Source organism: Scophthalmus maximus, chromosome 16 (genome assembly GCF_022379125.1).
Source record: "Scophthalmus maximus strain ysfricsl-2021 chromosome 16, ASM2237912v1, whole genome shotgun sequence".
Lineage (NCBI taxonomy): Eukaryota > Metazoa > Chordata > Actinopteri > Pleuronectiformes > Scophthalmidae > Scophthalmus > Scophthalmus maximus.
In genome coordinates this window covers 11,422,326-11,446,912 of record NC_061530.1, presented here as the reverse complement: position 1 = coordinate 11,446,912, position 24,587 = coordinate 11,422,326, and the positions used below count along the sequence as shown (strand labels likewise).

At 41.7% G+C, this 24,587-nt stretch overlaps 1 protein-coding gene and 1 long non-coding RNA gene across 2 annotated transcripts; both read right to left on the bottom strand.

Annotated features, from left to right (window-relative positions):
- Nucleotides 1-8,670: 8,670 nt before the first annotated feature.
- On the bottom strand, nucleotides 8,671-17,834 carry lrrc4bb (leucine rich repeat containing 4Bb). The gene is made up of 3 exons (XM_035613603.2): nucleotides 17,362-17,834; nucleotides 13,160-13,756; nucleotides 8,671-13,044 (listed from the first exon to the last, which is right to left on the bottom strand). Exons 2-3 carry the CDS (start codon nucleotides 13,400-13,402, stop codon nucleotides 11,047-11,049), a joined length of 2,241 nt encoding a protein of 746 aa, XP_035469496.1. The 5' UTR covers nucleotides 13,403-13,756; nucleotides 17,362-17,834; the 3' UTR covers nucleotides 8,671-11,046.
- Nucleotides 17,835-21,464: 3,630 nt separating this feature from the next.
- LOC118287894 lies at nucleotides 21,465-23,690 on the bottom strand. The gene is made up of 3 exons (XR_007029859.1): nucleotides 23,549-23,690; nucleotides 22,865-23,045; nucleotides 21,465-22,468 (listed from the first exon to the last, which is right to left on the bottom strand). It is a non-coding gene; the product is annotated as an uncharacterized LOC118287894 (long non-coding RNA).
- Nucleotides 23,691-24,587: the final 897 nt, after the last annotated feature.

The window sequence follows — 24,587 nt, the reverse complement described above, 5'->3', positions numbered from 1 at the left end:
CACTCTCTCTCCCCGGGGATTTCTGGTCCCAATCTACTTCATAGTCGACTGGAGTCCAAATCACTGTCTCTGCCAATCCCTCGCTGTGCGTTGACATGACAGCTCGCCCTGGCATTCATATTTGAGTCAGCTTTTAAAACTCAAAGATGCATGTTAGGCCCCGGAAAATATGGATAAAGCCACTTTAAAGCCACCGTTGTATATCCTTCAGGACTTTCTCGCTTTAGAGAAACAATATGACAAAGAAATTTGTTAAAATAACTCGGGCCCACCTGGCTTCTCAAAATTGTGCTCCCACGTGCGTAAAAACACTCACATGCACACTTACACGCTGGCCGAGGGCAACAAACAATCATTATAACTTGCTATGTCATCTGTCATGGGTTTAACCCCAAAATTACAGTGCCTGGAGTGTTTTCCCTGACTCGGCACACATGTAAGTATCTGTTAGTATCAAAGCAGCTTTATGGGATACAATGGGATTAGTGAGTGTGAAGATTTAGAGCTATGCAGCGTTGACATCATGTTTGATAAGTGTAAGATAGGATCTATTGTAAGTAATACACAGCACAGTGTTCACAGAGGCGGTTTGTCAGTGTAACATGTTTAATCTTAACACTAAATACAAATTTAGAAAAATAGGAATAAAAGAGCACTCACAATTGGCAGCTTATATACTGAACTAGCAGTGAAACCCGATATAAACACATTGTTGAATAGATAATCCCAACAAATACACAAGTTCTCTGTTTTAGGCTGTTTAGGGAATTCATAGCCTTTAAAAAAAAACAAAAAACTAAAACTTTTATGAATCTATTTTTTATTTTGTTAGATTCATGTTATGTGTGGGAATCAATAGGCTCGGGGCTCAGAGCACCAGATAGACAGGAAATGTGGGATAGTATTGAGAGACGGACAAAAATAACAACAACAACGGGAGATTATACTTTAGAAAAGTATTAATCATTAAAACTGACAGAAGTCCGAAGTGGAAGTAATTACTCTACATAGCGATCAATATAATGGTAAAGTACATGTATAAAGTAGCTTAAAATGGTAATAATCAAGTGCTGTGTTCACCACTGTGTAGATCTCCCCTGGCCATCTGCTATACTCTGTCTTTCACTGTGGTGTACAGCAATCCTATCGTAGTCTAAAACACACACACACACACACACACACACACACACACTGTGCCGTACACATATGGTACTGTGACTGTGGCTGGTACAGGTTGGCTTTGATACACCTGCATAGATGCATCAGTGCGTCCACCTGTGCTGCACAACAGAACAGCACATACATACACAAGGGTCTGAGTGGAGGGAAGGCGTGTCATCATCTGAGGCCAACACACATACACACCAACATATGCACGCTGCTACAGTTGATACCCAACAGTTCAGTGAAGGGTCACTAAACATGCATGCAGAGACTCACTGCATGTCTCCCCTTCTCAATCACAAAAACATGAAACACACGCACACATGCATGCGCACACACGGACATACACTCCCTCCTTCTTTTTCCTCCCGCTCCCCGGAGTGGCTGTAGTGTTTTTGTCTTTGTCGAAATAATTGCAGTGATTTTCAAGACTGTTGTCATGGCAACGCAGGGGTTGATGCATGTTGACAGAATCTGTTGCAGGGCGACCGAGAGACTGAAATTGGAAGATAAGAGGGAGGTGGAGAAGTGATGCTTGTGTGTGTGTGTAGCGTGCATGCGCCCGCATGTGTATGTGTGTGTGTGTGTGTGTGTGTGTGTGACAGAGAGAGAGAGAGAGAGAGAGAGAGAGAGAGGGAGAGAGAGAGAAAAAGTGCGGGGAGGGGATGATGGGGTGGGGGTGTAACATGTGCTCCAATCCATATGATGAATGATGATGAGCAGTATGGGACATCTCTGCTTGACAGAACAAGGCCCAAGATCAGGAATTAACAGTTATGAGTGTATTGTGAGTGGAGGAGAGAGAGAGAGAGAGAGAGAGAGAGAGAGAGAGAGAGAGAGAGGGAAGAAAGCAGGGTGCTATTTTAGTCTGGGCGTTGTCATAGAAACTGCAGCCTCAATACAAATGGAGACATCCAGAACACATGGATCGTCAAACAAATGGTTTGCGTAGAGCCCAGCGTGAAGCTACGCAATGGCTATGTGACACCGTGCCATCTCAGTCGAACCCACCCCACCCCCACACTGGCACCCACCCCTCCGCCCTGATAGACAGTGGTATCTTCTTCATCGCAGAGACTGAATTTCAATGTGAGGGTATAGCTTTTAGGGGGATGGAGGAGGGGGGACAACTGCTTGGAGTCAGGGGCTAAATGACAGGCAATGGTGTCCATTCAGGCAGTGAGTCACAGCCACTTGCTCTCTGTCTTTTAATTAACAGTCTTTTCAACACCTCCTCCTCTCCTCTCCAATCCCCTCGTCTCTTCTTCTGTCTACCCCTTCACTCTCTGTCTGTCTCCCTTCCTTTCCCTCTCCCTCTCTCTCTCTCTCGCACGCGCGTTCTGAAGGACGGAGGTATTCCCACATTTCTGCGTTGCTATAGCAACACCGCAGCGAGAAGAGGAAAGAGAGGACGCAGGCAGGCAGGGAGGAGGAGGGGGAGCAGGAGTAGGGGAGAAGGATGGAGACATGGTGGTGGGGGGGTAGAGAGAGGGAGGGAGGGAGAAGGGGGAGGGGTGTGGAAGTGGTCTAAGATGAGAGGATGTGTGAACAATGCTAATGCTAATGGTGGCAGCAGCAGCAGCGGAGCAGCCAAGTGTTGGTGAATTCCCCTCTCGTCGCATCACGCTTGGCCCAGACTCACATGTCACATCCATATTTGCATAATTGCCAGTGGGAATCTATTTGATGTGCGCGGAGCTATGGTCATCGATATCTCCCACAAAATGATACATGAGAACTGACTCGCTCAGCCATTTTCTGTGACATTGACCTGCTCTGCAGAACCTCCATCCACTGTCAGGTATTTCTTGAGCATCATAAGGAAAATAGGTTATCTATTATTTTTTTTATCTATTGGTTAATCTCTGCCTAATGCCTAGTGATATAATCGGTGCGAACCATTGCAGGTCAATTGACCAACAAGACAAGAAATTTGGAATATGGAATTCACGCAGAAGCCAGGGGAAAACCAAAGCTATTTCATATTGATGTCATCATCCTGTTCAATCAGGACAGAACCCAATCTCATTATCTCTTCATATATATCGTAAGGCACAAGAACAAAGCAGTGTTGCATCAATTTCCCCACGTACAAAGATGTGTAGCGAGCAGCAAAGCTCAAGTGGCCTGCAGAAAAGCCACGCGCCCACTCCTCCTCTTTCCTCAGTACACGTGTTGGACATGTTCTGCAAAACTCATACGTATCAACCGAGACTGAGATCAAATGCAGTGCTTCTGACATGCCACAGACATGCATGAAGGCTTAAGCTGTTTGGTACTTGGAGTAGTAGTCTGCTACATGTCAACTGTCTCGCTGTCCTCTCTTCTCAATCAATAACTCATCTCTTGACGTCAATATTGTTATCCCCATGGGACGCAAATGTCCTTCTTTAGGACTAAAGGAGATTAAGAAAGAGAGAATGAAAGGGAATGTGGGAAAAAAAAGAAAGATGAGTTTGTTTGTCCATGTAAGGAATCTCCATGCCTCTCCTTCTTCTTGGTCAATGTCAAGACCCTGATGTGCTGATCTGCCCCTGGGGAGAGAAAACCCTTCATAATGCTGAATACGAGACCAAGAAGGTTTTGTTGTGTTGATGTTTTTTTTCTTCCAATAATTTAGGGGAAAAAAACTGTATAAAAAGAGTTTGTGAAACCACAAAAGTGATAAAAAAAAAACAAAAAACATAACAGGCGCTCCATCAGTCTATTTTGCTTTGTTAATGTCAAAGACTTCCCTCTGAATCCATCTCTGAGCCACCAAACACAGTGGGTCAATACAAGAAAATGTAGAAAATCTAATGCAAGAAATCATGAAAATTAAAGCATCTGTCAGATTCTGTTACACAGTGTCTAATGTTATATTTTGACATTATTTGATTACTTGCTATAATGAGAATACAGATACACTCCCCATAAGTGTGTGGTAAATGTGATGCTACAGCAAGCAGCAGAGCAGCTTAGTTTATCTTAACTGCTTAGCTTTGCTCAGCATACAGACTGGGGAGCCTTAGTCCGAAGGCCACAAAAAAAAACATACCAGCACCTTTTAACATCACTAGTTAATTACTAAAATTAAACAACTATTTGTTGGTTGGGTCTTGTAAGTTTGCAGCCAGCTCAGACTCCACAACATTTTCTCTTCCTTTTTTTTTTTTTTTTTACATTGTAACTGCCATAGCCACGGTTTCCCCCTGTCAATCCAACTTGGGGCAAACATTTTCCCAAAATGACCATCTATCCTTTTAAAAAACTGGCTCCTGATGATTTTGTGAGTATATGTGAATACTCCTGAAGCAACAAAAAGTTTCTTCATAATTCTGCATAATTCATTGCGCCATTAAAAGCCAAAAGTGCCACAACATTAACCAAGCAACGTAAAAAAAACATCTGCGGTTATGGTAAATCAATACGCAAGTAAGTGTAATAATCTAATAACAACATCAGCAGAGTGCCTGAAAAATGTGTTTGTGTGTGTGGGAGTGTAAGCACTAGGGAACAATTTGCAACATACCATCCTCCAGTAATTACATGGGAAGTGACTGTGTATAATGTGTGCAGGAAACAAGATATTCATAAGAAAGTAAATTACTTGAACGCTCAGCCTCCACCATAAGCCTACAGTGAAACATGCATCAATGTGCTGAGATATTTATGGGCAAGCTCCTATCTTCTTTGTGTGTGCCTTATATACCGTACTACATGCACATATGAAATGAATACGCAAATTGACAAATACAGCTTTTCAAAAATGTAACACATGGTAGCCTGCATCATCGATCTAAACCCCCTGCACACATAAGTTCACACAACAGCAACTCTAGTCCGCGCTCACTTCAGCCGCATTTAGTGTAAAGGGAAACAAACACAACCTTTTTTCCGGGTGACATATCTCGCTAGTCAGGTTGAGTGTTTTATTCCCAGAGGAGGCGAAGAACTGTCTGGGGTTACAAGGGCTTCTGAGTGTTTGCCTTGCAAAGTACACTAGATCCTTCCCCGTAGCATGTTTTGTGTATATGCTCGCTCTCTGTATGATTAGCGGGATCTTTTGGGTGAGGAAGAAAACAGTATTCCCAGGTCTAAGGATCTTTGCTGCATGGCTCTTTTATAATACTGGGAGAAGAGCGTGACTCTAAATATAGACTGAGGCGAAAGCAAAGAATATTCAGTACAGTGTGAGCGAGCCCTTTGAGAACGGCAGTAGTAAGCTAGTGATTTCATGTAAAAAACTAAATCTTTAAACAAAGAGCAGACGTTGAATCAAACAGCTTCTAGTTTCCTTTAATGTTACTCAAACGAAGTCCAACTGGGTCGCGTCGTGTATTCCTCATACTTCTGATAATTCTTTGGATTCAGTCTGAGCTAACCCTGCTAACTGTGGCCCCTCTCCACATTAACAATGCCCAAATAGGCCACAGGATCTATACTAAGTTTATTTTTTTCTTTATTATAACTGCATCCCACACAGCTGTATTGCAAATACTACTCTTGTGTTAAACACATACGCTGTTGTATTTGTTTTTGATTCAGCCTTTAAAGTGTGAAGTAATAAAAAGCTTTAATATTGCCATGGCTCCTCGATCAGGGGAGATGCAGCCCAGAGACTCTGACACCTCTGCTTCACAGTGGAGTTTATGTTGTGTCAGGCTCCCCACAGACTCTGGAGTCTGTCTGTGGGCCAGGGGAGCTGGGGAAATCCCTGGAGGAACACACTGCTGGGAGGTTATTGAATTTGAAGGGAAGAGACAGCAGAGGGAAAAGGCGCAGGCACCGTGGATTTCCAGAAAATGACTGCACCACAACCATGCAAAGGGAGATGCTGATGTACTGTATGGGGACAATATTACATTTTCTAAACAGCAGGTTTTTGTTTTTTTTAACACGGTACATAGTTTGGAATTACAGGTCATAATTTATGTTGACATATAAACCTCCTGTGGATTATCGTTGCTTCTTGGTGCAAAGGTGGAAAGTCGAATTTTTCCAAAAGTTCCACCTCTTCTAATTAAAAATTTCCCCACTCCATCCCATTATATTCATGCCAACATCCCAGAATGCTTTAAACGGAGCTGCACTTGAGCATTTCTCTTCCATCTTTAGTGCATATTAATGTCGTCCTTTCTGCTGCATACACACACCCAACTCCGTATGAGCATTACCCTTTTCGAACGCGTCAAAAAAAGGACAAGATGTTTGCTCGCCATTAACACAATCTGAGAAGCAGCAAAGCACAGATATTAATATCTGCTTGAAAATGTGTCACCTCAAAGTGTTAACAGAACAACGTTTGATTATCTGTTGTCAATCTGTAACATACAGATGAACTGAAGAACAGATAACAACAAAGAGAGGAATCAAGCTCCATTTTGTCAAGATTAGAAGTAGTGATGATGATAAAGTATTGAAGATGTCCCATCCTGAGTCTTGCACATCTACATCCAGCATAAAAGCAGCAGTTTGTCCTCTTCACCTGGAGATATCAGCAACACAACCCAACTCTATGGGGTTTCCTCTCCACTTGCCTTTTATGAGAACATGTCTACTGTATCTACTTGTTTGTTTTCCTTCTCTTTTCCACTTTCCCCTGTCTGTTACATTTGCTTATTCACAACATAGGCTAATAACAAAAAAGCAGTACAGGTTAATGCACAATGCCGCTAATGAAACACGACAGGGGCATTTGATTTATTAAGGCGGTTGCCATGCTGTAGTGACTACAGGATGTACTATTGTGTTGTGCTGAATTTGTTAGATTAATATGACTGTTCTTCTACCCTCTTAATCAATTATCCAACTAATTTGTAATTAGGACTTTAATCAGCACAGACTAGTCGATCGATAAGATTTTTTAATTCATGGAAAATTAAAGTCGCAGCTCGAGCATTATAATTCACTTTCAGAAATTTATGTTGTTGTTTAATTTTAGTCAAGATTATAGTTATTTTCAAGAAATCTGTTTACAACATCTGCAACTGGTTCAAGTGTTTGAAAGTTAATTAACTGCTGGCACTTTGTAAGAAATTCAGCATAGCTACATTTTGCTACCAGCTATTTCAAGTACAAGGTTCCATTTTGTCCAATTACCTTATTTTGAATATATTTTATAAGGAGGCGATTGAAGTATAAAGTAACAAAATACAGTGATAACACAGTTATTGTATACTTGTTTCCATTTTGTATTATAAAATTTTACACAATAACATCATCGCTGTGAACTTGTTAACTAATTTTTCATTTAGTTAGTTGCACCACTCTGTAGGATGAAATTACAACAAAGAATGAAAGTGGTATTTGTTTCTTCTGGCAGAATAACTCCTTACAGTGGGTGGAAAATTGAATCACAGAAGTAGCAAACAGTGAAATAACCTCTCAGTCATTGTATGATAGTCATTGAAGTGCGAGTGCAGCACATTTTGATTTTGCCATAACTGAAGAAATACACTTTGCTGTCACACTGTGTACCTGGATGGATACGTGGAAAAAAAATGACATTTAATGACAATACATAAAGACCCAAATTGATAATATCACATACTGGGATACAACCAACGACTGTAAAAGAAAGAAAAAAGAAAAGAATAACAACACAAAATGACTTTTTTTTCCTTTTTTATATTAAAGAAATCTATTTTTTTCTAGATCTTAACACTTCTTTCTTTTTAAAAAAATTTCAAAACAGACCAAGGTTTACTTTTTTCATTTTGTGTTATCAAACAGAATAGCTTACCTTTAAAGGACCAAAAGGTAAGTCCATTTTCTCATCTTGCTTTTTAATCCATTTCATTAAGGAATTTTGCTTCTGACAAACCAGGAAATGTCATCTTGGCTGAAGCATCCATTGTAAGCAAAGGTTGGTGCAGAGGATACACATATGCCAGAACTCCATCTATGGCCAGACTGCATCAATCCGCCACCATAATATACAGTGAGGTACATTTGTCTAGTCTGCAGATATTTCGATTCCAGTCTCAAGCTTGTGATCTTCATTAAAAGGTGTCACGTTTGTTAGCATTCCTAGAATAAGCCTCCATTTAAATCGCATCAAGTATATGTACAATGGCAGCCACTATACTAAGATGCAACAAAGCCCCTCTGCATAACCCTCCAAATGTTAATAATAATGATGATAACTGTGCATGGTGTTTGTTAGGGATGTCCAGAGGTATGAAAGGAACATTTCTGTTATGGTGAGTCACCATCACCATAACACATTGCAACAGCAGTGTTACAGAAGATTTGTGCCATGGTGAAGATGCAGAAACGAACCCTCACACACAGCATGCAAGGAGGTATCTAATATGCTCTTTGAAATCTGATGGCAGAACCACCAAATGTAGCACATCAAGGGAGCGGCCATATGTTGTGTCTTTAGCCTTCATTTATATTCTATTTGTGTCTCCGTGGGGCTACAGCTGAACCCTGCCCACCAGATCTGTTGCTTGGGACGTGGCACATTCAAATTTACTATGGTTTTGACTGAGATTCACAATCGAAAACACTAACACCAAGTTGACAAAATACATGGCTGCAGTTCAGACAACCTGAGTTTCTTTGATCAATCCATTTACATGTGGCATTGTAGGTATTAACAGAAATACTTTGAAAGATGGCTTATCATATAACAGGACGAACTTGCCATGCATTGTTGCAAACACGTTCCTTTCATGGATTAACCTGTGACAACACAGTCTGTCAGGGTTTACTCTCATATCATCACCCAAACCATTATCATCATTATTACCATTCTTCCAAAAAGTGTGGGCTCATTGTTGATAAGAAAACCATCATCACTCACACAAAACAGCTCATATATATAGTGACCAAATGCAGGTCTGAGGGAGCGGTGCAAATTAAAGAAAAACAAAACAAAAGAACAAAACACAGCAAAATCACATACAGAGCTGCATTATAGTAAAAAAAAACATTGTTGATATGACTTTGATGATAATACTATCTCAGGTACATTTATCTAAAATAACTGGTCGCATGTCCAGTTTGTGCTCAATTGCAACAAACATTTTAGGTTCTTGCTTGATAAACACAGTCTGATATCCCAAAGATGGTGATTTATTCAATGTATTTCTTTACCTTAATCAATCTCACATTTCAAAATAAGTGTTAAAGAATCGCCTTGGAGAAGCACATTGAGGGCTAACTTCAGACAAAAAGCACCTTCCTTTAGAATAAGATCATCTAGCTCTGTCGAAAACACTAATTTTGCAAAACCAGTAGTGTCTGTAGAACAACTATAGATGAGTGACAAAAGGCTTGTCTCAACATGGCAATAGAGCAGATGACACTTATCATTACCAAAATGACTAATGGTTTAACCACAAACCATACATTCAATTCAGGTTTAGCACAGAGGCCTGCATAATGTCTCACTCTTTACAAATGTGGTTGCCACATTGACTCGCCACAACCCAATATATGATTGGTTTATTTCACACGTAATGATACATGGCTAGACAACTGTACACATTATATCAAACTAACAAAAATAAAGAAATACATAGTTGAAACGCAAGAAGCGTAATTGGCATTTAACATATGAAAGTTACACTGTAAAAATGTGGATCTTACAATTGTCATACAACCAGACATTATTATTATTAATATACTGTACATTTCCATTCATTCCAATCATCCATAGATGGATGTTTTATCCCTTCTTCAATGCTGCTGTAGATGATGTCTGATCATCCTAATGACAGCATTATTATGGCATGATTATGGTAACCATGAGCAGGGAAGTCATTTCAAATTCCTGTCTAAAAGCAAATACTGTATCTGGCTACTGATCTGATTTAAATAACACATTGTCAGCATTTTATTTTACCCATAGAGATCTTTGCATTTAATTACCTTTCTGTGTTTGTGGAACATAATTTTACCATTATTTGATGCTGGCATTTAAGTATTTATGAATTGTCAATTCAAATACCAAGTAGCTGGCTTTTATAAAATACATAATACACTCTTAGAACACAAAAGTTTGTAATGATTAGTACTGAAGCAACAGACAAAAGTTTGTCAAACAGAGATCTGCATTTACTGTTCTACAACCTAAGTGGACTTTATGTCACAAAGCCAATTCAAAGATTCACAATGAGTGTTGCAATTGAGCCCTTATGTTTCTGAGAAGAAGCCAAACTTAAAACATGTATCATAACCAACCTTCAGTACCGCTACCCCTGATTATTCACAAAAAAACAAACTATACCAGCTTATACATCCACCCCAAAATATCTCTGCATCGGAGTTTGCAATGATACATATTTAAATGAAAATATATTTATATAATTTGTGGATTTTTCACAGTAGTTTGTACTGCACTGTACCTTTTTGTCCATCTATTTATGCCTACATAATTTTCACCTTGAGGGAGTCTATTGAGTCACTTGAGAGAGAGTGTGGCTTGCGTTTTGTGTGAAAGAAAAATGTCTCTTCCATTTTTTTTTTCCTGTAAAATCTCCGATCTTCATTGTGGTAAGTGCTGTGCATGTCTTTCATCTTTGCTGGCCAACAACGATTTGGGGACTGATTACTCAGAAAGGCTAGTTTTTGCTTATGAGAACACAGCTTGTAGAAACTGCAAAAAACATTTGCTTTGGCACAGATTTACATTGTAGCAATGTCCATTCCTTGATCTCCATGGCCATGATCATTACTCCAAACACAAGTGGCCCATTGTGGTAATCCTTGGCTCAGTACACTGTCACGGATAAGTCTATGTGTTTGTGTATTGCCGTGTCAGTCTATCCTCTCTCCTGGTGTAATGTCAATGCACTCTAGTGTCTAATCATTCCGTGCATAAATCCAACATCAATCCCCTCTCTGTCTCCGACTCTTGCTCACGCTCTCTCTATGCTCTCACTTTTGTTATTAGATCTGAGTCTCTTGAACGTTTTCCTTCGAGCTGCCTTTGAAGAGAAGAGGCTCCATTTGGGGATTCTGGTTTTGGCCCATGAAACCCTTGATTGATCCATGTAAGCCCATAGTAGGCATAGGGAGTGACATTGGCAGCGGTGGGGACATAGAATTTGGATTGGTGTTGATGCCATTGCCTGATGTGCTGAGCAAATTAGATGTAGAGATTGGGATTGGGGTGCAAGAAATGGGGATATCCTGGCCTTGATGGTTCTTATTACTCAGGATCCCTACTGGTCCCATCCCGTCATTGCCAATACTAAGACCCATCACGTTGTTGTTGAAATGATGGGTCTTGTAGTAATGGTTGAGAGTGTCTGTACGGCCAATGTTGGGAAGGTTGACTATTTCTGGATGATGTATCCTCAGGGTTCCTTCTCCACCTGTGCCAGAATTCATCGTTGAACCACCTGAGATGCCACTTCCTGCCCCGGCTCCAATTTCATCTTCTACATTGACAATTTCGATGGCTCTGGCAGGGCCGTGGTGCTTATGTAGCTGGTGCTGCTTCCGGAGCTTGTAGAAGACCACTAACATTACAGCTGCCATAAAAGTAATGGCCACGAAGCAACCAATGATGATCTTAGTTGTTTTCATTACATCATCCAGGCCTGGAATGTTAGTTACATCCATTATGGACACAGTCACTGCATTTTCAGTTGCTCTGTTGGCTCGTGGGGACAGTGAGGAAAGAGAGGAAAGAGAAGGAGATATAGTGATGCCAGGTCTCCCCTCTCCCACCCCTCTTTGAACAGTAGGGTTAGGGAACTCTATGAAGGTCTCATTAATATACTGTCTTGCCGAGTTTTCCTCCTCTCCTCTTACTGTCTCTACTGTTTCCACAGTGACAGTGGTGAAATAACTGTAGCTGTTGCTGGGATCTGACGCAGACACATTGAGCACAGCGGTTGCAGTGGTGTTTCCAGCGGAGTTGGTCACCATGCAAGTGTACTGTCCGGTGTCCTGCACGGTCACATTTGTGAAGTTCAGTGTTCCGTCGTGAAGCACTGAGATCCTAACTCGGTATGATCCATGCGTCATCAGGGTGCCATTTGGAGTGAACCAGTTCACAGAGGTCATTGATGTTCCAGTACGACATTTCAGCTCAGCAGCCATGCCCTCAGTGACATTGAGGTCAGTGGGTGGCTCAACAATCACTGGGGCATAGCAGGTAAAGTGACTCTGGTCTAGTTCCCCAATATACTTGCCCTTTATACCTGGAGGTGCATGGCATCTAGCACAACATGTGGTGTTGCTGGGAACTGTTTCCTTCAGCCACCAGCTGAGCCACAGAACATCACAGTTACACACCCAAGGGTTGTGGTTGAGATGTACCCTCTCCAGCTGGTGCAAAGGGGTGAAGAGGTCATGGGGCAAGGAATGCAGGGAATTGTGGGAGAGGTTGAGCTCCTCCAGGTTTTTGAGGTCATCAAAAGCATTGCGTTCGATAACTGACACTCTGGAGTGCATTAGCCATAGCTTGCGAAGTGACACCAGGCCCTGGAAGGATCCAGGCCGGACAATACCCAGCTGGTTCCCTGACAGCTCCAATTCCTCTAGTCGTACTAGTGGGGTGAGGTTTGGGATGTCTTTCAAGCCACACATGCCAAGATTCAAGAAGCGTAAATTTACCAGACCTTCAAACGCAGCCTCTGAGATGAAATCCAGCTTCCTGAGTTCCCCTAAATCAAGACGGCGTAAAGAGGGAACTCGATGAAAGGCAAATGCCGGCAGCGTCTCAATTGGGTTGTTTCGTAGCCATAGTTCCCTTAGCTTGCTGAGGTACTCAAAGGCTTGTGACGGTACAACTGTGAGACGGTTGTCAAAAAGCTCCAGCGTGTTGAGGTTGGGAAGGCCATTGAATGCTCCCACCTCTATCTGTCGGATGTGGTTCTTGGAGAGCTGGAGGATTTCCAAATGTCGCAGGTGCTTAAAAGTGTCAGACTTGATCACCTAGTGTAGAAACAAAGACATGAAGGCAAGCTGTAGCAACATAACAATTATTGCTGTCAACTAAGATTTATTCAATATGAATGTATGATCTGCTTGTAGAAGAAGCCGTATTTACCTGAATTGAGTTCTCTTGTAGATTGAGGTATCTTGTGTTCTCTGAAATACTCTCTGGGACTTGATCTAAACTCTTCCTTGTACAGATGACACGGCTGGCCTGATTGGAGCAGGTACACGGGTTGGGGCAGGGGGGTGCTGCCTCTGTGATATGAGGTCCATTGTTGTGAAACCACAACAAAAGCTGGACCAACCAGAGGAGGGGGAAAGGGGTACAGGGGCTGGTCACCATGACAACACGCATGGCAACTGAGTCATGACCCACCCCTATTGCTATAATGTTATCACCTCTTAATGAGGGAATTTAAGTGCTTATCTTGATATTCATATTTGTCCTGTTTTTTTCTCCTTCAAACAGTCACAGAAAAAAAGGTGTAAAGTTTTATTAAAAACTACTTAGCATTAATAGATTCTTATTTCACTTTGCTCATGCTTCTTTGACTAAATTTTATACAACGCCTTTTTCTTTTTAACATGTCATTTTAGGGAACTATGAATGTTTTTTAATTCCCATGACAATCATTAGCAGATAAATCAAATTTGGGAAAGGGGGTGTTGCTCTTGAAAGTGATGTCTCTGTGAAGGCTAGTGCTTCTCACTGTAGGGGAAGAGAGAAAACAGAGATAGGAAGGAGGTCAAACAAATGCACAGTGCAGGAGCTTTAAGACATTAGCCTATCACATACATGCAATTATTCCCAGGACTGAATTTATATCTCAAATTATTACATTGTCCTGTCACTAGAATGCATGACAAGCTGGGTCAGGCTTTCTTTTCTAAAGAAATGGCTCTTAAATTGTGACCTATAGTCCAACTGGTGAGTCAGCTGCCATTTTCTTCATTGGTTGAACTTAACATCTGGGTCATGTGTTTTTGAAATGGCCACAGTATTCTAAAACCACATGCTGGTCACAAGTGCTGCAGTATACCGATTAGGATAAAGGTCACATCATCCACTTTATGGCACTGGTATTTGTCAAGTCAGACACGTACTGGTAGGAGTAGATTCTTAAATTTAAAAATAATTCAAAGTTGTTGAATGCAATTACGCCTGCTGGTGGGACTCATCTAGACCTAAGGTTAATGCAGAGTTCCATGCAATCCATCATGAGGCAGCAGCACAGCATTACAAATGAGATAACAAATGATGCCTGCATGGAGCAATTTAGCAATTAAGATATGAAGGAATGATTATTGACTCTTGAAATCTTACTGCAATGCACCTGCTGTGTACAATAACTGACACACAATCAGACAAGATAGCCATTCACTGAAACTGAGGAACCAACCATGACAATGTCAATGCTGCAAAATACTTGCATGGATTTTGGAATACATGTGTGTTATGTGTGCCTTTAGTTTTGACAGTGTTGCACACACTTCTAAAAACAGAAATGGCTGCAAGCATCAGCAGATTCACTAAATTTAGAAATGCTTGGGCTTGTTCCCTTATAATAATTCGACCAAAGAGAAAGTCTTTATTGTTTTCTCAAGCTGACTTGACTCGGCCAGTCACAACCCCTTGCTGCCTGTTGGAAACAAACAAGAGGATCTTTGTTACCTGTCATATTATGTGACCACTGTGTTACCAATATGGATTTTCTATATAAAATAACTCTAGAATACACTTAACAATATTTTTCTCTCTAATAAACAGGTTATTTTTTTGTAAAGCTTCAATGGCAGTCCTTTGCATCTCCACCCAGAAACACTGTTGCTGTGGCAACCTGCTCACTCACCATCTTGTGTTTTTACTGTCCAGTGCCCTATTGCACATTACTGTGCTTAGCTGAGCCTGATGAACATTTGCTGTTCAAAACCGATCAGTGACACCTTTAATGTCTAAATCAATATATATTTGACATTTTGTTTAAGGTCTATTTCCTCATTACCAGATATACAATAGATAGACAATAGATTTTGCTTAGTAAATACTTTTACTTGGAGGGGGGGAAATGAATCTTCTATCTTTGTATATCAAAATATATATTTTTACATAAGTGAAATTGGACCTGACAAAGCACAGAGCTGAACCTTGGCCTTCAATATCAAAACAGAGGGAACAAATCTGCCATGAATCTTAATATCTACAAGGTCTGAGGATTAGGTCAACATCAGTCTTTATTAAAAACATAGCTTTGAGAACTCTTAAAGCAGCTATTAAAAAAGGTCACAAGGGAGTGTACGCTAAAAATAGACTTTTTTTCAGATGCTCTGCACATGCCACAGACTCTCTCTCTCAATCTATCTCTCTTTCTCGCTGACACATACACACTTGGGCGCAAATGCCACACAGAAATAACAAAACATTATCCATCTCCGCAGCAAGGATAAATGTTGATTTAAGAATACGAATTATAAACCTCCATGTTACAGTAAACCGCCCCTTTGCAGGCCTCCTTATTATGGTGTTTTTTACACTGCTGTCCTTCCTTGATCTTTCTCCTCCACATCTTGCAGGTTATTATGCATTTTAATAATTTGACGTTGGAGATGAATTCCCAAAAAATAAAACGGCCTCATTCTTGGTTCCAGACATCAGAATTGTATCTGGTCCAGGATAGTAGCCAAATAGTTTGAATGATTAGCATTATCATCAGAAAATGATTCATGGAAGCATCAAAACACAACCTCATGAATATTCAGCAGGCCGAAGAACTGATAATAGCAGTGCTCTCAAATCAATTTTGTTTAGTCACTGGGGACAAACCATCTTTAACCATCCATGTAGACTACTACACATGGTTAAAATTGTATGATGAGAGAGACCTTGAATCTACAAGCAGGATGCCTGTTGCCTTGACCTGGCATCTTCAAGTTCTGCAGCACAAGTGAGCACCAGAACAACAGCATACACTGATGAAGGCCTTTATTTCTGGAACATCACACCTTGACTCATCTGAGGGCCTACTCTGTCGCCCGTGGCCTTCATCCTCATCCTTGGGCACAAATGTGTTTTCTTTGGCTTTATGACACGCTCCAGACGTCGGCTGAATGGTGTGTTTTCTAACCAATTGCACTCAGAGGTATTTCTCTTTCTTGATCTTGGCCGTTTTTCCATGTCAAGAGCAGATTGCAACCATGTAGATATTGATTATTCGATCAGGCCTGAGAGAGCGCTCAGTCGTGAAAAGACAAATTAGCTGCAAGCTGCTGACCAATTGCTACAAACCAATCACATCATCGCAAGCGCCTTGATTGTATCAATGCCTTGCTCGTCCACAACAGAGTCATTAAGGGTTTATGAAGAGGCGTCTTATTGTTTTCATTAAACATTGAGGCAGTGAGATGTTTCCTGTATGCCTACGCGAGGCCCAATTAGACCTCATGTATTTACAGATGGTCTAGATGAACACAAAGCGACACAGGTGCAGCAGGGCCAACATCTTCTACTGTAACTATGACAACACTAGATTGATTCAGGACGTGGGAATCAGGGTATAGGATGGGACGCATTTCACCAGTATACCAACAACCGATGCTCTTAGAGAGAGAATTGCAGGTTGATGCCAAATATTTTCTCCCCATTCATCTGATGACAAGTATATTATATCTTCTCATTTCTCTGATTTCGAAAAGAAGAAAAAAAAGAAAGAAAAGGGAAGAAGCTGTCCATTGTCGCCCGCAGCCGCAACCTCTGATCTGTAATCTCCGCTCATCATATAGCCTCTAGCATAATATCTCCTACAATTCAACAGAATGGCCTTATTCATCTATGCAGCTGCGCGCACTACGGCGCACCTTCTCGGGAACGCAATTGAAATTCTGAATAGGCCTAATTCTGCACATGCTGCATTACAAAATGGCTTGCATCCATTCTCTCTTCAGGGTAATGACAACATGACTGCACCCAAAAATAATCCATAGCCCCAATATTTTTCTTGGACGAGAAAAAATATGTGCGGACATGTGGAGGTAAAAAAAAAAAAAAAAGCAGGCTTACATGAGGAACCGTGTTATTTCTCATCCATTTGCGATGAGCGCCACAGCTTCAATTCACAGACGAGACTGTATCTTCCCCCCTCATATTATGTATTTACTCAAATCGTTACGCATCTGTGCAACATTTGCACATTTCATTATGAGCTCTTTATCATCTCGTGACTTGATTTCAGCATCCATGCGAGTTAGGTAACAAATAGGCTACAATAATTGCGCCGGCCATTTCATCCCCTTCTACCTGTTCATCCGACATCCACGTACCTTCATGTTTCGGCGGCTGCGGCGCGGGGTCGATGTTCCCTCTCCTCTCGTCCCCTCTCCCGACCGTCACTTTTTCCCGACCTCGCTATCTATCTCTCCTTTTTTTCTCTTCCCTAAATTGATTCGCTTGTTTCCGCGGCTGTGAGCTGGCTCTTGTTCTTGTAGGCTAGATCCGCAGCGCCAACGCAACGCGGGGGGCTACAGTGATGGCAGGTTAGAGAGGAACAGAATCCACGCGCGCGCGCGCGCACAGACACACACACACACACACAGACACACACACACGGGGAGAGAGGGGGAAAAAACTGAGCTCAGATTAAGAGTCGCTGGAGAAGAAGAAAAAAAGGATGTGAGTATTATCACATTCAGGAGCGAGGTCTGGGACGAGTGCATCCATGCGCCTTCTCGGCATCGGGGAGGAACGCAGGCAGCAAACGCGACGGCGCCCGCTGGGCAGAGCAGTTTTTTTGCGTCCAGCATAAGCGACTCTTTACGCACATTCCGTATGTTTCCGTCTGAATCCCACTAAGGCAGCATTAGCAGAATAGATGGAGGACACAAGGACTCATGGATTCACCTCATCTGCAGGTGTTTTAACGCACTAGACTCATCCAGAACAGGCTGTTACCACAAACAAGACATGTTTTCTGTTTTGTTAGTCTACAGGTTTTTTTAAAAATTGTATTTCATATCATCAGTGCAACATATGCTCTGGACATGTGATGAGTATGGAGACACATATTTATTAATATGACTCAGCAGCACTCCATGATGAGCAGATTAAACTGAGTCAGTGGGTTACTCCTATACACTAAAGTGACATTCTAAGTTGTGGTCAGTGTGCAGTGTATCACCGCCTGTTTAACCACAAGACGCACCAAAACCTCCGCAGTCAGAAACATTTCCAGTCCACTGAATGTAAAGAGTATTGTAGGCCCATGCAATAACGGCCGTACTCATAATGAATGCTCTGTGCTCACACGTGCATTTTGGCAACAGCCAGCTAAGATTAAATCTAGCAAAGTAATGAGTTGGGGGTTTTTTTTGGGGGGGGGGGGGTCTTTTTGCAGACTTTGCACATGAGTATTTATTCATTTTTCCCAAAGCAGTTCTCAGTGGTGAAATTAAAGTTGTACATAAGTAAGCCCCCGCTGTCAGCATCCAGACAGCAAACAACCCTGCAACCCTGTGAGGTTTGCACGTTGTAAACCCAAACCTTTGAACCCTGCTAATGTGCATATGAAATTTCTGAGCATGGTTCCACACTTTAGTATCCACACTGAATGTTTTTAATCATGCAATTGAAAAGAACGTCAGCGAGTTATTAGCCAATGAAGAAAACCTTCAGTCGGTGAAGAGATGCCAATTTTTCTCTCTCTGCATATAGCCTGTCAATATTGATCTTTGTCATGTGTTTGTCCACGTGTCAAGTGCTTTAGCTCCTCTGAATCATCATTATCCACTTCATGGGTTTGTGCAAGAGAAGAGAATCGCCCCTTGTGGCTTCGTTCCCACCTCCAAGACTATGTGGGTAAAAATAAATCTCAGTACATCTTTGCTCAGTCTTAGCTCACACTAAAGGTCAGAGGACAGAGAGGGCCAGTGATGCTTCAGAAAGACCCCCAAGATATATACTCTCCCACGACCTCGGCATATCTCTCCTTCCTTCCCTCCCTCACCCTCTCCCTCCCTCGCTCCTCCCCTCCCTCCCCGTGAATGCCGTAGTGAGCATTGTTCACGACCACTAGCTTTTGCTGAAAGCCGCACAGCAATGAGGTCTCTGTGCCTTTTGCCTCTCTCTTCCTCTCCCCTCCCCCCTCCTCAGCCTCTCTCTCCCTCTCTCCCTCTCCTTCCCTCTCTTTCTCTCTCTATCTCTCTCCCTCTATTAAATTTCCAGTCACACAGTGGTGCAGAGGATATTCCTCCTTTCCCTATTCCTCCATTCCCTCTCACTCATGCTGAAATCTTAGCCCACATCCAGTCCCTCGCCTCGACCCTTGCTGCCTTTCAGGGCTTTTCTGCCACCCTTGTCTCCTCTCTCTTTGCATCTTCTTGCCTTCCAACCCCCGCGCCATGTAAAATGATTCCACACCACCCATGCCAAACCCACCCTGAGCCTCTGCTCGTCTTCCTTCCCCCTCTCTCCACTCTATGTCCTCACTGTGTCATTGCACATTGAATCTGATATTCCCCTTATGCGCGTATGGTATGCTTGTGTGTGCGCGCGCATGTGTGCGTGTGCGAGCACCCTTGAGCATGTGTGTGTGGGTGCGATGGAGTGGAGGAAGGAAGGGAGGGAGAGAGACATGCATTTGTGCACAGTAAATGAACAAACACTCATCGCTGTATTGCTTGTGTCATCAGTACAGGACAGCGCTTGGTGTTGAAATAAAGCCGAGAGAGCTAATCCAACTATCCAGAGGACGGGTGCATGGCATTTCCAATACAACCCAAACCCCGATAAACTCTTGATGCTGTGTTAGGAGCCACGGGGGAGGCGAAAGGGAGGGCGACGAGGATTTGGCAGTAACATGCTAGTGCCAAGACATATGTGGCATGCTGATAGGTGCAGCTCACACGCAGAAGAAGCTTCGGAGGGTTGCTGATACCCATCCATCACTTCCATGGTGTGGCAACAGGCCTCGCTTAGGAATGTGAATCGTTTTTTGTAACAGTAGCGCCGATGCTACATTTGGGGTAAAGAGCATTAGTGATCTGTTGGATGGCCCCAAGTGTCCAACTGGGATTGTGAACAAAGTGACATTTTAAGTTGTTATTTTTAGGGATGGAACTGGGAAAAAAAAGTTGGATTGGTGCTCATTGCCATCTGTGCAAGAGAATAAGAGAGATACAAGAGAGGGTTTCGAGTTATTCATGGTTACATCCCTGCGCGTGTGTATGTGTGTGCCCATGTTAGAGAGAGGGAGAGAAAATAGAGAGAAAAATCCTAGTGTCACAGTATCTTAGCAACTGCCTCCATCTCCTTGGAGACAAGAACTGACATCATTTCCTGTCTGTGAGAACTCACTTTTGGTTTGTACACTGTGTGTGTGTGTGTGTGTGTGTGTGTGTGTGTGTGTGTGTGTGTGTGTGTGTGTGTGTGTGTGTGTGTGTGTGTGTGTGTGTGCAAGAGTGAGGGAATGTATGTGTGCTTCTGTTTGTTTGTGTTGGCATGTGTCCATGTTCACATGCAGATGTGGGCCTGCAGAAAGTGCACTGATGCAGACAGGATGTAATCTAATGTTTTAGTCGGGCTGTGTTTAAGAATGTCGCTCCATTTAAAGTCAACAACAACAGAAAAAACCTCATAATTTTCTGCAATACGAAATACACTGGCTGCCACTGATCTGAAATGATTAATTGTTTGAACTTGAAGTATGATCTTTAAAATCATTACGCAAGGTACGATTTACAGTTCCAAATGTCCTCTGAGCAATATGAAAGCTTTTTTTCTTGTAGCTTGAAGTGACGTTCGTGCCATGTGGTAGAACTAGTTTGGCTGTGATATTAATAATTTTAAATGTTTTTTAATTTGCATCCATTTGTACTTGACAGCCAAGTTAGTCAGTATCTAGACAGTACCCTGTTGATGATGCCTTCAAGCAGCCCCTGAGTCTTACCACAGAGAAAATGTCATCTTCAACTGCCATCTTGTGATCAAATGAGTGAAGTGCATTCAGAAATAACTTATCTCTTATCTTTTCTTATAAGTCACTGTCATTTTGTGTTAATAACGGCTCAAGCTTTAGGAGAAAGGTTTGAACTTGTCTACAATGACACAACTACTGACACCTCAAACCGGGAAAAAGGAAAAAGCATCATGATCAAAGACCGGCTTTAAGAGGACGAATGGTTCAACTGGAATTATATTGAATTTACAGCACAGAAAGTGACTGGTAACAATCAGAAGATTGGTGATACAGAAAGTGACTCATAAAAGTCAAGAGGTACACAAGGCATGCTTATCTCACAGGGTATGACGAGACATAATTGTAAGATTGCTCATTGTCAAATGAACAAGAACAGCTGTGACGTACAGTAGGCTACAAAACTTGGATAAAATATGGGGTCAATACTTGAAAGAACACAGACTTTCTACTTACTACAAGGTGATTATTTATTCCAGGCCCTTGAATCGACACTGTCAGCAACACAAAGGGTCCGACCGTCCTACAGATCAGCGAACAATTTACAAACCATCGTGGGGGAATCAGTGTCCAGCATCCTGCCAAGCTAACGCTTCAGCGGAATTTGCACACTTTGGCAAAGTATTCTTATTCCAGCACACAATTTATAGTGGCCTCAATCACACGGAAGAGCGGAGGGGAAAGTACAGTAACAGAAAGAAAAAAAAACTCAGACAGACATGCACAACACATATAGAATATATGCAGAACATTATGCGACATGTATGACTTGATGTATTGATCTAAGGGGTTCAATTGCACTATTTAATTTCATGTGCAAGTCAACAATAAGTTGTTGTCATGCTCGCGATGTGTTAAGGGGAAGGCAGTGAGAGTCATATATTGAAATATACATGAAATTCATCCCAGAGGACAAATCTGTCTGACTTTGATGATCCCCTTAGTTTTTCATCTAGTGCCACCATGACGGTCCCATTTGTGTTTTTGATACAGATATTCACATTCCACGATCAGAATACATTATTAAAACTTTTCAGCCCCATTATTGGGTTAGGTTGTTAATTTGCGCAGTACTTTGGATTATAACTAATTACCTGCAAAACTATGAGGACATTCACATCATCCTTTGCTGTACTTTGTTTAGTGCTGATTTCTTTATGCTAGCCTGCCAACATGCCACTGCAAAAGAAGTATTTGCTGAGTCATTGTGGACTTTGCATGCCGATCTTAGAGTTTTAATTGGAGTCTAACCTCACAGAGCTGCTAACCGTCGCCCTGTCCACGCGTGATAACAGCTTTTTCTACAGTATCTATCAGCACATTTTCAGGACATTGGCTTTGTGAGCCGCACACAGTTCCAAGCATGTAGTGAGGAAGACAAGGTGTATGGGGGTAAATCTTATATTTTGATTTTTTTTCCCCCATTTCTATCAGAGACATCTTCAAGATTTGAGACCCAGCTGCAAAAAAAAAAGAAAACAGGGTGTCAAAATCTTTAATATCATTATATCATACGTGTGAGGATAGTGGGAAAATAATGTTGGGTATATCGTTTCCAATCAGAAGAATATTCAGAATCATTTGTGATGAAAACATTTTTACATTCAAGAATATAGCATTATCAGTAAATGTATATTAGCTCCATTGCTTGTTTTTTGTGCAAATAAACATATACTCCTGCTCTTTCTGTAGAGACAAAATATATACTTTGTATAGGAACGTTTACTTTTGTACAACTGCTGTAGGTAGATACACACACACACCAGTAGAATTTTATGATCACGTCTCATGGTTTGCAATATTTACCATCTATAATACTTCACCATATATGAACAATGCAAGACTTGTGTGATTACCTCATCACGGTCTCTGTTGTAGGGTTATTTCGAGGACAAACCAAAAGTCCCTTTTTTTCATGAAACAGGCAGTCGACAGAGAGGTCGAATGGACGGTTGAGCTCTCTGCTGTCTGGTAAAGTGTAGTCCGGCTTAAAGGTGTGATGCATCGCCACCAGAATCACACTGCATTTTACTAAATCTTTGGTACAGACACAAGACAGCACATGTCATAGTTTGCAGCAACATTTTCAGGGTTCCTGAAAAAGAAATAAGAGCAAAATCACATCAAAATTAAGTTTGACCTAAATGTGGTTTCCTGGTTGGGATCCTGGAGATAATTATTCCTCCTCAATAATGCAAAATGCAGGCAAATACTATTTTTTCCCAGCTTGATACTTTTGATGAATTTTCCCAGCTTTCTGATGATGTCATAAAAAATATGAAAATCAACGATCTCATGTTACTGACGTCATCTCACACCCACACACCCACACACACACACACACTTTACTCTCAATTTCATTGACACCACACCACCACACCACTTTCAAATCTGGATTCCCTGATATAATAATTTAGTATATTTGATCCATCCACAGTTCATATAACACTCAAAATACGTCGGTTGATGCTTTGCTGCGTTCAGCACATCTTCGCCGACTTCACGTGAGAGGTGCAATCCGATATTTAGAGACTACTTACTGTTTGCGTCGTCTAGCAGTCGACTTACTGCGTTTACCTGGTAGCAGCCTCTGAAATGTGACCGAAGTCCAGTGTTTTGATCCTCAGGAGCTTTCACTTTTACTTTTGGATGACGCACGGTGGATGCACTGCAATGATATTTCCAGCAGAGGTCAGTGTTGTGACATTATTGCGCACTCATTGGACTTCAGTGTTGCAGTCACTGTGATCAGGTTCCCCCCCAATACAATTCACATTTGAAGAATAACATCTGTAGAAACTGAAATAATTGTAAACCCGTACACTATTCAGAAATGTAATATTTATGATTCTAATCGATTGATAGAGTCAAATATCCACCACGTCAGAATCAAAATCGGGTTTAATTGCGTAGTAGGTTTTCTCATGTAAGGAATGTGCTTCGTTGTTTTGGTGCTCGACAAGACAAATGAAAAGGGCACTGTCTAAAGTAGGTGTGTGCAATCTGTCCAACGTGGTGTCTCTGTCTCAATTCGGTGGGAATCGTAAGTCGCAAAATACATATTGAAAGCTGCAGTCGATAAGATGTCCAACCAAATTCTCCTCAGGATTATACTGTATGTTGAAGGTTTTGGAATCAACCAAATAATTACAACCATATTCAACAACTACAGCAGCACTTTATGTTGTTACAGGATGTACAAAGTCCGACTCATGTTCATTGTGAATGCTGCAGATTCTGAATCCACAGTTTCTATCTCGAACATGTCTGTTCATACTGTTATCTTCTGGATTAATGGTCGACTGGATTATCTGCAACTGCATGTTTGTAACTCGTTCAAGTCAGCTCTGTGTGTTTGTGTGTGTGTGTGTGTGTGTGTGTGTGTGTGTGTGTGTCTGTGTGTGTGTGTGTGTGTGTGTGTGTGTGTGTGTGCGTGCGTGCGTGCGCTGTTTCATAAAGGGGTGAAGAGAGGATCTGTGGGAGCGATTCGTCATCCATCTGTAATGTAAAGTTGTCTGGATCATCTGTATCTGCACCCGCTGTCGGATCAGAGTCGAGACAGGCTGACATTCTCCCTTC